At 51.3% G+C, this 16,347-nt stretch overlaps 1 protein-coding gene across 7 annotated transcripts in view; it reads right to left on the bottom strand.

The window, feature by feature from the left end:
• The window catches only part of NR6A1 (nuclear receptor subfamily 6 group A member 1), a 67,934-nt gene that overhangs the window by 5,188 nt on the left and 46,399 nt on the right, over nucleotides 1-16,347 (bottom strand). For 3 of the 7 annotated variants that reach the window (XM_015879491.3, XM_085521049.1, XM_085521051.1), the window contains 5 exons: nucleotides 9,283-9,513; nucleotides 7,048-7,103; nucleotides 4,978-5,135; nucleotides 3,880-4,107; nucleotides 3,071-3,325 (listed from right to left, as the gene is read on the bottom strand). In XM_015879491.3, coding sequence (XP_015734977.1) covers nucleotides 3,071-3,325; nucleotides 3,880-4,107; nucleotides 4,978-5,135; nucleotides 7,048-7,103; nucleotides 9,283-9,513 — 928 coding nt within the window. Of the gene's footprint in view, nucleotides 1-3,070; nucleotides 3,326-3,879; nucleotides 4,108-4,977; nucleotides 5,136-7,047; nucleotides 7,104-9,282; nucleotides 9,514-14,824; nucleotides 14,997-16,347 lie in introns of those variants that run through there. The other 4 variants (XM_015879492.3, XM_085521052.1, XM_015879494.3 and 1 more) reach the window with 3 other exon arrangements.

The following is a 16,347-nucleotide window of genomic DNA, read 5'->3' as shown; positions in this document are numbered from 1 at the left end:
AGAACCAACAGGTGACAAAGGGCAGCTCCATGCAGAGGGACACAGCCCCTCCACCCTGGGAAATGGCTCGATGCAGACCTGAAGGCACAGAACCCAGCCCCCGCGCTGCAGGGCAGGAGCAGCATAGAGCCGCAGAGTGCTGAGCAGCTCTGGTGCCTGCAGGCACTGCCCACGTGTGCAAATGGCCAGTACCGGCCTCTGCTGAGTGCCTCTCACCACAACATCACTGGTTTCAAAGAAACCGTGTATTGCATAAATCCTCAGAAGTGGGACAGAAGTGTTTCGGCAAGCTTCAGCTGCGCTCTGCCATTGTACCGCACAAAGAATAAGAGCACAGCCAGAAAGTCAGCTCTGAATAGAACGAAAATAGAACTCTTCTCACTGAATAACGCCTTATTTTGGCATGTATGTTTGTTTACTTCCAAGTTATTTGTAAAATGCACGGTGGAGGTTGGCCTCAGAGAAGCAAAAACAAGCTATCTGAACTTCAGGTCAGTTCTTCAGGAAAGTAATATTGTAAGTGATGAAAGCCTTGTCGGCTAATCTAAAGTTGTACAAGTTTTCTTGCTCTCAAGTTGACATTAAAAATCTTGCAGGTGCAAGATTGCAAAGCTCAAGAAGTTAATGAGCACAAAGACCACTCAGTTGTCTGTGGAGTTTAATTGTTTTTAGAGCATGCATATTTTTACCAGCCACTCATCACTTCATAAATCCAGGAGAGCCCTTCTCTCATTCCTGCAGTTGAACTGTCTTAGTTTTCTGTGCATACTTTCCTCCCCCTTTCAAACAAAGCTGTTCTGTTTTTCACAGCCCTATTTCTTCCCGAGGACCGACTCCTCCACACACCTTTCCTTGCAGTTTACACCAGGCGAGTTCCTGGCTATGGGTTATCAGGATCAGCTGGAAAGAGGGGGAAGAGAAGCGCTATCAGAAGAGTGCTGGGGGAGGTCAGGAATCCATTCATTTCATATTCACCTACAGAAAACAGCACAATAAAAGAAAACGTTTGATCCAGCAGCCCAGGAGAACGCTCAGCCTGCTGTTAGAGCGGAGTAAGACACAGAAGCTCATCCAATGAGTTCACTGTCACCTACCGAAGCATCAGAATTGCTCCTGTCATTTTGCTAAATACCAAAATAACCCCAACGAGTTGGACCAGCGTGGCTCTGAGCAATTGTTTTCAGCTGGCTGCAAGACCAAACTTCATTTTGCAATAACCACTAATCAGCACTGGAGTTCTCCAAGGAAACGGAAGCCCTTCAAGAAAGCCCTCAAGGCAGAAATTTCTCTTCATGAGTTCCCTCACAAATCTGAAGGAAACAGCTTGTCAGGAGTGTACGTCCCCCTGCCACACGCAGACAGTTTCACTATGGATAAGCTGCCACAAAGACAACAGAGACTCAGCCCTCATCTGTGCAGCTTCCCGCAAATGGCTTTTGGCGCACATTTTCCTATTTTCCTTAATGACAATTAGCGATACTTGAAAAGCTAAATCAGAAGAGACCACAGCAGCATTCCACTCCTAAGAATGCCTATTTTCACCCCATGTGCACAGATCTCCTCTGAAGGACTTTTGAGGCTACCGGCTTTGAATCACCCGTTTCTGAAGGGGGAGGGCTCCTCCTTTGTCCTGTTTTCTTACCTCTCGCTCGTATTTATCACAAACCCCAAATGAAACACACTCTTCTCTTTCGAGGCTCTGACCAGGACAGCGCAAACAAAAGGAAGGATGAATATAGGAACAAGTGTTATTGTGCTTCCCTCTGACCCACGCTGCTCCCCCAGGAGCAGCACCAGGCACAGGATGAATGGCAACAGCCAGGCTGAGCGTGCGGAGCAGGGACCTGCCCCGGGAAACCAGGCACCTGCGGCCAGCCCTCACCTCCCCTGTGGCCCTTGGCAAGTTGGTCCCCAGGGAGTGAAGGGGGATGCACAAAGGAACCTCAAGGAACTGCTTGGTGCTACGATGACCTGCGAGTACAGATGTATTTTAAATCTCTCCTTACTAAGCACATAGATCCCCCGATTACTCCTGCAACATTGCTAAGTTTAACACAGGCAGAGCCCCAGCAGAGCAAATGTTAAAGCAGAGGTGGGCAGCAGCCTGGATAAATCCCACCTATTTCTCCATGACATTGTAAGATCGTGACTGCTGCCAAAAGGATCTGGCTGGCACCGAGACCATAGAAAGAAGGAAAAAGAAAAAGAAGCATGAAAACCCATCACCCTGGCCACAATGATAAATGACAGGCAGGTTACTCAGAGCATCAGATAGCACAGACTATGGAAAAACAACAGCTACGTTGCAACATCATACATTTATGAAATCAAAACAATGAAATAGCAATTCATAACAAACACTTTGATAATAAAGACAACCAGCTTTGTGAACAATCTTTCCATTGCCCAAACAATTTTTCAATAAGACCTTCTGTATCTCAGGGTTACCCAAAGTGTCAGATTAATGTGTTTCATTCTCCCCACAATAAAGGTGGTTTGTAGGGTTGTGCTGAAGGGAGACAGCATTGCTATAGGAAAGCCACCTTCAAGATGATGTGACCGGTATCTGTTTTCTCTTCCAACAGCTGGAAGACTCTGACCAGCTATTTGCTCAGGCAGTCAGAAGCCTCTCTGACTGTTAGTGCCATTGTTAGCTTGAAAACAAAGGCTAGAAATGGACTTACATCCACGCTGCATTTTTTCTCCCTCACTTGCAGTTTGATTTCTACAACTTTTATGGAAAAAATAAGAATAAAAAAATGGATTTTAAAAACATAGAAAGATCCTAAAAGAAGGATGCAGAGAAAATTCAGGTAAAATTAGAAAGAAATCTGCCATGCATTGAGAAACACAGAACAGCCACAGAGATTAGACAAAAAATTGTCAGCCTCAACAGAAACCACAGACTGAAATCACAGGCCATTTACTCCAGCTGCTTGACCAAAAGGAAAGGAAACATCCTACACCTCTCTGAGAAAGGAAGCTTTCATTCAGCACCAACCAGCCACCGCCTGCCGCACATGAAGCCTCAAGCACACACTGTCAGCACAGAACTCCCACAGGACCTCACCTGTGCAGCTCATCATCAGAGGGCGAGTATTTGGAGGTGACGTCTGCGAGGTCACCAAAGATCTGTTTGCTGTAAACAGTCAGCGAGGAAAGCAGGATCAGCTCCTGCCAGGTGGAGCTGAGCAGGCAGGTATAGTCCTTGATTGAGAGTTCACAAAAGAACGGCAGCTTCTTGATCCAAGCAATCTGCCTGAACAGCAATTCATCCGCCAGACGACACAACAATGCAAACAGCTCTGCCTGAGTCACTTTATACCTGCAGGCACAGTTAATATGAAGGCATAAAAATAATTAAAAACACAGAATGACACAATCTGACAAGGCACTTGAAAAGCAAGAAAAATGTCACCAGAACTGGTGTGCGAGCGCCCGGCATGCTGGTGCCCAGAGTGTCACCTGGCGGCGGCAGCAGCGATTGCCAGCGCCTGCTGGGGCCAGATGAGAACCTCTGCAGCTGGGGCTCACCCCGGGCAGCACCTCTGCAGGCTCCTGGGCACAGGGGAAGCGGCTCCTGCAAGCTGACGCCACTTTACTCCAGTCCCGTGTGCTCTCCCAGCCATGGTGCTTGTCACCAGCCCTTGAGCATGGCTAGTGCAACCGCAGGGCTGGAACCACTGAACTCCAGTGCCGCACAGCCTCAGCCTGGTACATACAGTCCAAACTACTCTGCAAAGTCCCGGCCACAGACACAGCTCTGCCACAGGACAGGCTCTGGGTTGCTGCCTGCAAGGTGGTGCAGCAGCTCCCCATGCTACCTGTACCAAAAGCACCCCTCGTTGGAGCTCAGGGCTGTTCCCACTCGGCACTCACCCGTCTTCAATGAGCATCGGCGTGCCGAGTGGCTCCAGGTCCTCCGCTGACACCAGCTGGTTGATCAGGCTGTGTGACTGGGGGTCCAGGCTGCGCGCCTGGGGGGGCACCAGAGCCGAGTGAGCAGAATAGCTAAAAAGGTGCGGGAGGTACTGATAGTGCGTGGACACTGGCGTCCCAATATATTGATCCCTGAGTGCAGCAAATCCGTTCAGCTCCACGGACCTACTGGAAAACAAAAAGCTTTTTAATATACTAAAAAAAAATTCCACACGATTCATTAAAATGATAAAAATCCACCTACAGCAATGTGGGTTAAAACAGAAAACAAAAATATGAATGAAAGAATGAAAAACCCCTTTGTGTTTCAATCCTACACTGGAAATAACTGAGCGTGCAGATCAGAGGCTTCGCGCTGAGCACAGCTCCGGCCAGTTCTTCTGAGTAAAGTGCTGGGAGCAGCTGCTGAGCTGCCATTCTGAGCAGACACCCGACTGCAGCGAGCACTGCCACACATGCTTTCTTAAAGGGACAGAATTTATGACTGTAAATTTAATAGTTCATATAGGCAGGGAATGCAAATACTTCCTAGCTTACAGTGCAACTGAAAGCAGATGGGCTGCAAGCCTGAGATCCTTGCGGTGTCCAACGCTGAATCAGGTCAGCACTAATAGTAACTCACAATACAACACCACCAATTAGTAACCTAAATGGAATTCATTTATTTTCAAAATCTGAGTGCAATGAAGCTAAAGAGCTTATACAGAATGAGGGGTGAAAGCTAATCAATTCTCCATAGTATGCAGGGAAAAAAAATAAAGCCAATACAAATTAAGAGCTCTAGTTCAGTTAGCAGCATTTTAACTCAACGCTGCCTTTTTATTTTTAATCCACCACGAGCTCTTCACCTCTCCATTCAGTATTTCCCAACCCAGTTGCTGTCTTTCTAAAAGTGCACTTAGAGATATAAGGATGTGCAGTACATGCTGTTCACACAGAGGTACTCCCAGTGAGCTTCTCCTACACTGACCCCAAGCATCACTCAGGGAAACAGACAGAATTATTACGAGACGAAACTCCTCCAGAGTTAATTCCCACCTTGAAGATGGAGTAGACACAGGTGAAGGCTGGTTGCTCTCAGAAACTCCATTTCCAGGGGAACTGTGGTCGCTGTCTCCATTGTTGCTCCATGACATGTTTGCCTCTCCCTCAAATTCTTGTCCGGACATAATTCTTTCAATCTCCTCCTCCGATATCTTTCAGAAATGAGATCATTACAGTTAGTGCCAAGCTGCTACTTCCATTGAACAGAAAACAAGGCAGAGCTTCCATATGCAAACAACCGCCGCAATGAGCAAGGCTGGAGCTGGCCTGCCCTTGCAGAAACACTTCCCTGGTCCTAGAAACACCATGTTCTCCCTTTACATTTAACAACACATATGAAAAATTCTATTTACAGCTGATGGTGGTGACCTTCAGCTCCAGCAGCACAATTCAAGTGTCAATAACAGAGCGGTGAGGAATGGACACACGAAAGGATTATGTCAAACACACACAGCAATGAGCTGTAAATCAGCCACTGTCAACGAGCACAAAACCACGCAGCAGTTGCAGCCAGTCCATTGAGAGCATCACACAATGCTGAGCATGGCACCACGCTTCAAGGAGCTGCATACGCTCCTGGGGAAGAGTTGCATCAGTTGTGAGGAATATGCAACATCAACGTTCTGAGCTTTTATTTTTTTTAATTCTTTGTATTAGCTCTTAGCAAGGCTGTCACAGCGTGGGGAGACCACACCCTGACACCATGCAAGAAAGGGCAGTGAACTCTGATCATCATTTTCAAGCACCTTATATTGTTCAAACAGTTAATTCCAGCCCTGGAGAACTGTCAGATAACCACACTAGGCTTACCAGGTACATCTGAAGAGTGCAATAATTAAAGCACCTCACAGCATGACTTATAGTTCATCAGTGACCAACCACGCAGAGCTCATAGGGCCAGGGCACGCTCTGACAAGCAGAGGCTGCTCTTCTACTCAAGGTGCATTTTGCAGAGAGGCATTAAAAACTGAGTCATTGCTTGGCCAGAAATAAAAGTCTGTTCTTCCTTGATAGACCCGTATGGACTTCAAGAATCAGTAACTAACACTATAAATACGATGTCTGCAAACAGTAGAAACTGCTACATGATTTTTATTATGACTTGAGCTGGCTCCCTTCCACTACTGGCAACCAGTGGAGCTGCAGGAATTCTTGCCTTCTTCTTGGCAGGTGAGGGAGGATCTGTACTTCCTGGCTGCCTGGCTTTTCATGATTTTCATTTTGCACCATAGTGAGTAGTGCTTTCATAGGTACGTTGTCACAGAAAGTGCTTCTGGTGTTCTTTCTGTTTTATTAAAATCAACAGTAAACTTTTTAAAGACTGCTCCTCCAGAAGCCAGCTGGAAACGGCCGTCATTCCTCACGCACGCAGTACAGGCTGCTGTACTGAATTACCTCGTGCTTTACAAGACATCTCCAGACAAGCTGTATCATCAATCAGCAAGACATTTACTGGGAGCCCCTCTTGCAACAACTTAAGAAATTGCAGTGCAGAGCCTGCAAGATTTACTGGGAGCTTTGGAGGGATTGAGGTCCCTGCGCTGCTCAGGAAGGACAGGCAGCTCCAACAGTATGAGCAGCAGTGCAGGGATCCCAGGCTGCCCACGTAGGCACCCACCATGATGCCCAGGGCTGCAATGCATCCTCTACCACAAACAGCAGAGTCAAACTTTACTTACAAACCTACTGTCTGTGGCACACACCTGCAGCAGACAGGGTGGTAAATCCCTGCTGTGCTAGCAGGAGGCAGGGATATATCTGGGGGGCTTTGCCAAAGCAGCACTGCCCTCGTGTGCTCCCAAAGGTGCTCAATGCCTCTTTCTCCACCCCAGGGTGTGTTGCTCGTGACTGGCTCCCAGGAGTCAGAACCAGGAGTAATGGCAAGCAAAGCACTTGGAAACGGCACCTCCTGCAGAAATTACTCACCTTCCCCACCCCAGAATGGCCAGCTGCCTGCCTTTCCCCAGCCACAGTGGGGAGAAACCTGGCTGCTGCAGAAATGAGTGCCAAGGTCAGCAGAACAAGAACAAAAGAGAACCTGGAGAAATTTCTGCACACACTCACCTGGACAGGTCCAATACTTTTGTTTCTTCCTCCTGGCATGCCATCCTCTCTGATTGCTGAAAGAAGACAACCAAATCTTGGTAAGGAACAGCGCTATTTGGTGTTTCAAAAATAGACATGTATTATTATAAAGCGATTTTTATGTCTTAAAAGATCAATTCTACTTAAAGTGCACTGGAGCACAGTGATCCTCACCCCAACAGCAACATATTTCTGTGGCAACAAACATTACTTGGAGAATTTAGTGAGATTCTTGAGCAACAGGGAAGGAAGGAATGATCAGTCCTTTATGACAATTCTATGTTAATTTGAAGGATGGCAAATGGAAAGCAACCCTACTGCTCCTCCTGGAATAATTCAATACTAAAAAACATAATGTGAAAAGCAGAATATCTAACTCCACTCCACTCAGCCTGTGAGCTTTACAGGCCTGGCTGCACCCGCACAGACTCCACTGATGCTGTAGACAACACAGAGATAAAGCACCTCACAGCAGCTGGCTCACACTGCTGCTGTTCCAGAGGGTCAGCTCTCCTGAAGCAAACACCAAGCTGGCTGCATGCAAACTATCCATTTAAAATTCGAGTTACTACACTGAGATGGGCAGTTTCCTTTGAGAAGAGCAGCCTGGTTTCTCCATACTGCAGCTGCATCCATAAGACTCTCTAATCAAATTCCAGAAAGCTGCAGTGAAGCCGGATTACAGAGGTGCTGCTGGAGCCCTCCTCCCACCACAGCAACCCCGCAGAAGCAGAATCTGTGTTGTCTCCTCTCCACCTGGTCCCCATCCCCATGTTTATCAGGGTCCAGGCTGTTTCCCAGCGCCTGGGCAGACTTGGCAGCAGGCTCTCCCAGCTGCACCGTGACCTTGTCGCTGTCACTGTTGTACAGTGCACAGGGATTGGGGGGGGGGGGGTGTCTCCAGAAGCAGAAAACTAGAGAAAATCTAAGGGAAAATTCCTATAGCAGGAATTTCCTGTACCATACCTGGAGATGCTGACAATACTTTCTATCTGCTGAGATATTTTATTTGGATATCAGTGAAGATAAACACCCAACTCAGCCTTTGTTGACTAACTCTGTGCCCTGCTGTTTACAGCTCCATCTCTGAACTCCTCTGTCTCCCAGATTACAGTGTGTTCAAGATGTTTTGCCTAAGTGCAAGTTTTGGAAGCCTTGCTAGCTGTGTAAGCTGCAAAAAGGTGTTTGGGTTTGCTGGTAGACCATCAAAACGCCTCCAGAGGGCTGACTGGTTCACAACACACATTGTCCAGGAGGGCTGTCTTCCTTCTGCCAGGCAGGGCAGCCAAACTCTCCTCAAAGCAAGTTCCTTTCAAACATTAAGCTCTATGGCTTATCTGAATTCAAAAATGGAGATCTAATTATGAAGTAACTTGATTATGAAGCAACTTGATCATGCAATCATTTTCTCATACTGGCAGCCTGTCCCCAGGAGGCAGTATGGGACTCACCACAGGACGCTGCTGAGCCCTGTCCCTTCCACACCAACAGCACTGTGTGTTTGGGAGATTTCTACCATGTGAACTCTGTAAACATTTAGGTGCAGCTCACAAACCCCGCTGCACACAGCAACCCTGAAGTGCATGCGTAGAGTCCTAAATAACCACCCACAAACAGCTTTGTTCCATCCCCACCAAGGCACAGCTGCAGGACGAGGGACCTGCTGGCCGGGAGATGGCAGCGCTGCCTCGTGCTGTGCAGCTCTGCTCCTGCTGCCAGGACAGACAGCAGCACTGGACGCCTGTGGGAGAGCATAAGGGCTGCTCCACAGGATGGGGGCATGCAGCAAAGACCGGGACAGCTTCAGAACTGCTGCCAGAGCCCCTGGGAGCCTGCAGCTGGTCCTGCACAAGGGATCTCACAGCACCAGCAGTGTTAGACATTTTACAATAAAATATTCCCATTTATAAAGTTCTGATGACAAGATACGCTCCCACCTGTGTGACTCTGAGCTGGGAGGAGCTGGAACTCTAACTGCCTTAGGAGCAGGGGTGGGACAAAGGCAAGCCAATAAATCTGAGATAGGCCAAGATTTACTAATTAATTGTTGCTTAATTTACAACTTTATTGTTGCTTATTTAGGCAAATGAAATTTTAGTTTTTGCTTATTTAGGCCGAAAAGGTAAAGGGAGAAAGGGTGGTTCTGTCTGAGATCAGCTCCAACTTTTGTTCCACACCCAAGACTCCACCACTGCCAAGCTCACGTTCCTTTACCTTTCCTGTTCATCCCCATCTGGAGGCATTTGAGCAGCCGGCAGTACTGGCATCTGTTGCGCTGCTTGCGAGACATGACACAGTTCTTGTCTCGGCTGCATCTGTAAACCCGCTTGTTGCAAATGCTCCTTTTGAAGAACCCCTTGCAGCCCTCGCAGGAGATGATGCCATAGTGCAGACCCGTAGCTCTGTCCCCGCAGATCAGGCAGGTTCGCTGATCAACCCGGTCATCTGGAAGAGAAGAGAAAGGGATCTGTGGTCAACAAAACAACTTCACCAAAGACATTTACCTTTTCCGGTGGGACTGGAGATGACCTTGTGGCCACGCACCAAAACCTTCCCAAAACAGCACATTTCACATGTTCTCATGCTGGATCCTCTCTCCCAGCAGCCCAAACACCAGCCAACCCTACTGCTGGGCACAGGAGCACACAGGGCTCCACAGCTAAACCACCTCATTCTCAATAAGTGACAAGAAGGAAGAACAGTACAACCCCAACTTCATCTCACAGACAGCCTCTGTAAATGCTCCTCTTTCTTAGTCATGATTTATCAGAAATGTAAAGCGGTTTGGAAAACTGGGTGCTTCTTGGGTTACAGATTGCACAGCAGGTCCCTGCACTGAAAGCACAGAATGCCTGGCAGACACCAGAGGGATGCTGCACTGCACATGGGAAGGTGGCACCGAGATGTGAGACAGGGAGGGGAACACAGAGACATGGCCACCTCCACAAAGACCTCGCTGTACAACACACACACCCACAGCCCGACTGGTATTACAGAAATGGTAACGAGGTTAAGCTGCCATGACTTGATTTTACTATTCCTTTTCTAAACCTTTGGAAGGCCTCTGGATGACAAAAAATGTAAATTGTATGACCCCCAGCAAGAGGAGCTGTCATGTTATATTCAGTATCTCAAGACCGTAACACCCCCTCTGAGACAGAGGAGGGATGATGCACAGCTCAGCAGGAACATCTGTGAGCACGCAGTAATCTTCATAGACGTGGATGTCAAATGGAAAAGGAAAAGCAACTGACTTTGTTAACCTAGATGTAGGCTCACTATCTTGAAGGACATGTAAATCCCGCTTCATGTACAAAGTTAACCGCATTAAAATGATGACAGCAAACTGCACCAGCAGCCTTCTGCAGCAGCAGCAGCTGTGACAACTGCATGCTGCCTTGCACAGCTGCTCGCAGCTTCCACAGGTGCCAGGAGGTGGCAATGGCTGCCCACAGCTCCCAGGGCCGGGTGCTGTGACCCAGCTCCACCCTCAGCCCTTCAACAACACAGCAAACTGCTTAGAAGGCAGAGAAGGGCGTACATCCATCAGGGGCCTGATGTATGGAATTGCTCATTTGCTACTTAGGGTTCAAATCACATAACAGAAACTGATCCAGACGCCCCCATAATAGCAACAGCTCGAATCAGCAGGGAAATGGGGAGCATGAAGCAATGCCTGGGGAAGCTACCTCTGGGTAGCTCCTTATTACCACAGAACACCTGAGTTCAATAGCAATGAATGAGCCAAGCCCATTAGGGTCGGGAACAAATCCAGTTTTCAGCTCCATGAGCCAACCCAAAATCTAAGCCAGCTGCTGCTCTCACCCATGCCTTTCTCTGCAGCTCAAACCCAGTAGTAACCATAACCAGTTGGCAGCCATTTCTTAAGACTCATAAATTTCACTGCAATTGTTCTAGAAACTTCAAATAAAGGCCTGAGCAAAGGAAACACAGACTTTAACCGGAGAAGCCTTCATGGAATCATTGCTGCTCCACAGCACTGCCAGTTCTACAGGACTGACCAGCTCAGGTATGTGCCCCAGGAGCAGCTGGACCGGCCGTGAGGCTCCCAGCAGGGGGGGATGGCTGGGTATCTCGCTGGAGGCCCCAGCACACCCACAGCTGGGAACTGCATCATCTCCAGCTCTAGTAGCTGAGGGGGCTGAGCAGGGGCTGAGCAGACCTTCCTGCAGCACTTGGTGCAGCCCCAGCTCTGCTCCTCACCCCTTTCACTCCCAGCGCCATGAACTGGGCCTGCAGCAGCCTCACACACCACACAGCACTGCAACTGCACGCTGCCATCACATGGGCTGCAGGCCAACGGTGGGGGTTTAAATGAGGGCTCATTTCCAGGCACAGCTTTTTGTTGTGGGAAGAATAGGGCTGTCACCAAGTGAACGTAGGAAGCACGGCTGATGAAAGCAGCCAGGAACCAGAGCCTTCCCTTGCAGCGCCCATTTCCCCACTTAACATGGCAGTGGTGTGAGCAGCTCCACTGCTGCTGGAACCTCGAGCTGCAGAAATTCCACTCTGGGATGTTTCCAGATTAAAATTCACCACAGAACAGCAGCACACACCACAAACAAAGAAACAAACCTGGGAGCAGAGAAAGAGGAGCCCACGTTCCCCATGAGCTGCTACTCCAACCAAAGTGCTGGATGAAAATCACTGCCTGAGAGTTCCATCGGTTTAAGCAAATCCTGCAGAGCTGCGGTCAGGTCCACAACAACACGACTGCAACCCACGGCTCTGCCAGCTCCTCACCTTTGCTATTTTTCACGCTGCTTACTGCAAGATCCTCCTGTGAGCCAGCACTGGGATGGCCAGGGCTGAGCCTTAGACAGCTTGTAAAGCACAGGTGGATTAAAGCAGCCTTGCACTGGGGTGCCCTCTGCTCCCTTCACCTTGAAACTTCACGGGGACACTTTAGGTACAATTGCTTGAAGCAAAGAAGCCGTCCCCCCTCCCACTAATTCTCTGGTTTTAACAACCACACGTGACAATACTCAATAAGAACCAAAGCCGCTGATAATGAGCTCTTCCAAATGGTTTGCATGTGGTTTATCTGGAAACATCCCTCCTTTCAGCTCTCCTGATGGGTCTCACACATAACGGGCTCATACACGGGATATTCTGGCTTTGTTCTCACCACCTATTGTCACAGGGGCCACTAAATCAAACAGTTGCTGCCACGACAAAAGCACTCACAAAAATCTCAACCTCATCTTGAACCCTGAAGATTTTTATGGCGACTCCCTCAGCAACCCCTCCCCAAAGCCACATTAAAGGCCGTATTGTTTTCAGAGGTCACGGTAGGTTTCATACCACGTTTTAATACAATGTAAATTCTACAAGAATATGATGATGTTACACAGGAGTCACACAGGCAGCATGAGGGACCCCTGCTTGTCTGTTCTGCAAGGCAAACGGGAGACGCCATGCACTTGCTTGTTAAAATACTTACTTCTTCCTTCAATGAAACGAGGACTCTTGATAACGTTTAAAACAGCAACAACAAAAATAACCAAATTTCAAGAGGAAATACCTTAGATTCCTACTGAAGCACACAGCACTCAGCTTTATGAGCACGTTTGTACATGGGCAGAGAAAACGCAAGTACACAGAAAGCATTACAGCACACAGATGAGCAGGGAAATACGGAACAAATAAAGTGCTGAACTCGCGTTCAGATCTGAGCAAGCATCCCTCATTGCTCGCAGCTCTGGGACAGGCTGGCAGCACCACTCGTGCCGGGGGAACAGATGCCAGCAGTCCCAGGGCTGCAGAAAGGCTTCGCAGCTCAAAAGCACAACAGCTTCAGCTGCCCTGAGAGCTCTGCCAATAAACAGAGCCTGTGTGCATGTGGCCATAGAGCTGCCTGCAGCACCAGAGCTTTGCAACATCGACACCTCCGCATCCAAGGCAAGAAGATGTAAAACCCCCACTGGGCATCCCATTATTGGGATTTTTTGTTGGAAAGGGATGATGGAGCTGCAGCTTCCAGAAGTTCCAGCTTGTGCAACTGAACACGCTTTCAAGGAAAGAAAATGTTCCCTTGAGAAGAAGATGACAGATGACACTCAGCACTGCAATTTATTGACAGTTTGAACATCTTCACCACCACATCTCGTTCCTCTGCTTCCTGACTCACCCTCCCTGGAGCTCTGGGCTCGCAGCACTGCACAGCATGCTGAGCTCCCAAGCTGCTCCACACCAGCTGCCAGGGGCACAGCGAGGGCAGCTCACACGTGTTAAATCCCACTCGAACCTCACTTGCCTCTCCGCTCCGATGATGCCTCAAACACCAGCAGACATGCTGAGATCCATTTTCCCCTTTCTCTTACCCGGCTATTTCTTTCACTTTCTTTTCCTTTCAAGAAAAATGGCAACTGAGCCACCGGTGCCTGGGCATCCCCTGGTGAGCTGACACCAACCACAGGAAAGGTTAATGCACACAGACAGCCTCAGGAAAGAGAAGAGGGGAAAAAGAGGCAGCCTGCTGCCTCATTCTTCTTAGTCTAAAAAGATGTCATGCTAAGGATGCACAGAGTGCTCGGTCAGTGCACCTCCGTGTGCTGCCTCACCTGCTATTGCAACCAGCGCACACAGAAGCATTCCGTATAGATTTTGTTCCTGCAAAAGGGTTCAGCCAAAAGAAATCCCCCATCAAGAAGCCAGGGGAACCCCATGACTCTGCAGGGACACACAGCCCAGCCGAAGGGCCAACACCAGCACCATACGGTGCTACGGGATTGCAGCCTGTGGCAACGAGCACGGCTCGGCACGGCTCAGCTCAGCTCGGCTCAGCTCAGCTCGGCTCAGCTCAGCTCGGCCGGCAGCACAAAGCCCCGGGAACAAAAGCCCATTTCACCAAACTGCCCCGGCGCGGGGAATGGCAGCGTGCAGCTGCTGCGGGGGGAGCTCCGCGCACAGAGCGCACATCAGCGCGGAGCTCCGCTTCCTCAGCATCAACTTTCCGTAATCCCACTTAAAAACACCAGAACGCTGCTGCTGCAGCACGGCCACACGCTTCTCATTTACATCGGATTGAGAGCTTTTTTAAAAAATCGATAAATTACGAAGCAGTAACATTACAGCTTCCCTTCCGACGACGACTTCGCTGCGCTACCCAGTCCAGCACAGAGCGATGCGCAGCAGAAATCTCGGGTCAAGAAAGGCCGGTCGGGAGCGGCGGGGAGGCAGGGCCGGCACAAGGGAGCTCGGACCGGGAGGAAACAACGCGTTTCACCCCAAGTATTTCTGCCCTGAATCCGAAGCGCATTTAGCGGGGCTTTGCCACCGCCACCAATTGCGGGGGGGGGGGGGGAAGCCGTGAAGTATCTTCGAAGTAGCGCTGGTCCCCGGGGGATGGAGCTGCCTTATCGGGAGCCCGCATGACCCCGGTACCATCCGTAATTAACAGTACTAAAAAAAGCTCTTCCAGATGGTCCAACGGATTAGGAAGTTTCAAACACAAACAAATCAAGACACAGAACGAGCGGTTCTGTTTTAATGGCACGCCGCGCCGTGCAGAGCGCACAGCTCCGAGCGCCGGCACCGAGCAGCGGGAGCACAACAAAGCACGGCGCGGCGCCGGGCCGCCCTCAGCCCTCAGCCCGCACTCTGCTCCCCGCACCCCGCTCCCACCGCCCGCTCCAGACCCGCAGCTCGCAGCCGGAGGAGCGCGGGCAGCGCGGCCCCGAACAAAGGCGCCGGGCGAGGCGGCCCCGCTCGGTCCGTTCCGGCCCCGCCTCACCTTCCATGCAGGTCGAGTCCCGCTTCATCCCCCCGGTCCTAGCGGGGCCGCCTCATGGCCGGGGCGCAGCGCAGCGGGGCCAGCGGCGCGGCCGGGCTGCCCGCCTCGGCCATCGCCCGCCGCCCGCGGGCCGACCCTATGCTAACGAGCCGTGATGTCACCGCGGGGCTCTGCGGGCGGCCCCCAGCGCGGGGCCTGGCGGGGCTCGGCCTCCTCCGCTGCCTGCCGGGCCGGGGGCGGCCCCCGGGCAGAGCGGGCCTGGACCGGGCGGGGGCAGCGCTGCGGGGTGGGGGGTCCGGGGCTGCGGGCTGAGGCCGGGCGCGGAGCCCCGGCTTTGTTCCCGCGTTGGCCGAAGCGCGGCGGCTGCCCCGGGATCCCGCGGCCGTGCCCGGAGCCAGCAGCACCGGCGGAGCACGAGCCGACGGGCGCGGGCAGCGCCGGCCCCGCAGGGGCCCTCAGCGCCATTCGCCGTGCACGCGTTTCGCTTTCACCGAGGCCCCGGGCTTCAGGCCTCGAGATCCACAGCGCCGGTCACCGCTATCGGGTCACGCACCGCTGCGGAACGGCGCTCCGAGCGAACGGGCACGGCCGCGCACCGGCACCGCTACGAGCGGAAATACAGCGCGAGCGGGACGCGCGGGGCAGGGGATGCACGTGGCGATGCTGAGAGGTCACTGCAACACCGGGCCGTGCTCAGAGCTCAGAAATGAGCGCCCCGCCGTGCTCCGTGTCTGGTACTGCTCCGTGCCCAGTGCTGCTCCGTGCCCGGTGCTGCTCCGTGCCCGGTGCTGCTCCGTGCCCGGTGCTGCTCCGTGCCCGGTGCTGCTCACCGCGCTGAGACATTTAAGAGCGGCCAAACGGGCTCCCGTAATGCCCAACTCCGCTCGCCTCCACTGACTGAGCTCTATAGCCATGGCCTGCTCCTGTTCTGAGGGCTGCAGGGCTCAGCCATGCTGAGAAATGGCCGACGTAAAGCAAACAAGTCACAGAGGCAACAAAAGAGGTCATATTTCACTCACTCTGGAGCCTGAAATTTTATTGCTTTCTGGTGACATCCAGCATTGCCAACAGCCTCTGGTGCAGCACAGCCCATGTTCTGCCCTGGGTGTGGCTGGGTCCCTCCGCTGGGTCCTGCCCGTGCCCACCCCACACGGTGCCCCCAGCAAACAGCAGGTGCAGAGGTGGCAGCGAGGCTCTGAACCAGCCCTACCGAGGGCCTTGCTGTGCTGCCGCTGTAAATCTGCAGATCTGCTGCGCTGGTCCTTGACATGCTCTCTGCTTTGACCTCTCCTTTCTCGCTGTGGAGGTTACCAAAGCAGGGTTGGTGTGAGGAGCCTGTTATCCGCACCCCCGGTGCACGGCCAAGGTAAGCCTGGCCCCTGGCCGTGCTGTTTACACAGCTGCTCACAATCATCCCTGCTCCAAAATCTCCACATTCTTTATCCTATATGAGCACCTCGCTCTGCTCCTGATCCCCCTCGGAGACGAGTAAGCAGAATGCAGAGAGCTGCACTGGGAACACT

This window comes from Coturnix japonica, chromosome 21 (assembly GCF_054131305.1).
Source record: "Coturnix japonica strain WE chromosome 21, WE-NBRP24, whole genome shotgun sequence".
In the NCBI taxonomy this organism is placed as follows: Eukaryota; Metazoa; Chordata; class Aves; order Galliformes; family Phasianidae; genus Coturnix; species Coturnix japonica.
Note: the sequence above shows the minus strand (reverse complement) of the source record. Positions and strands in the feature narration are given on the sequence as shown.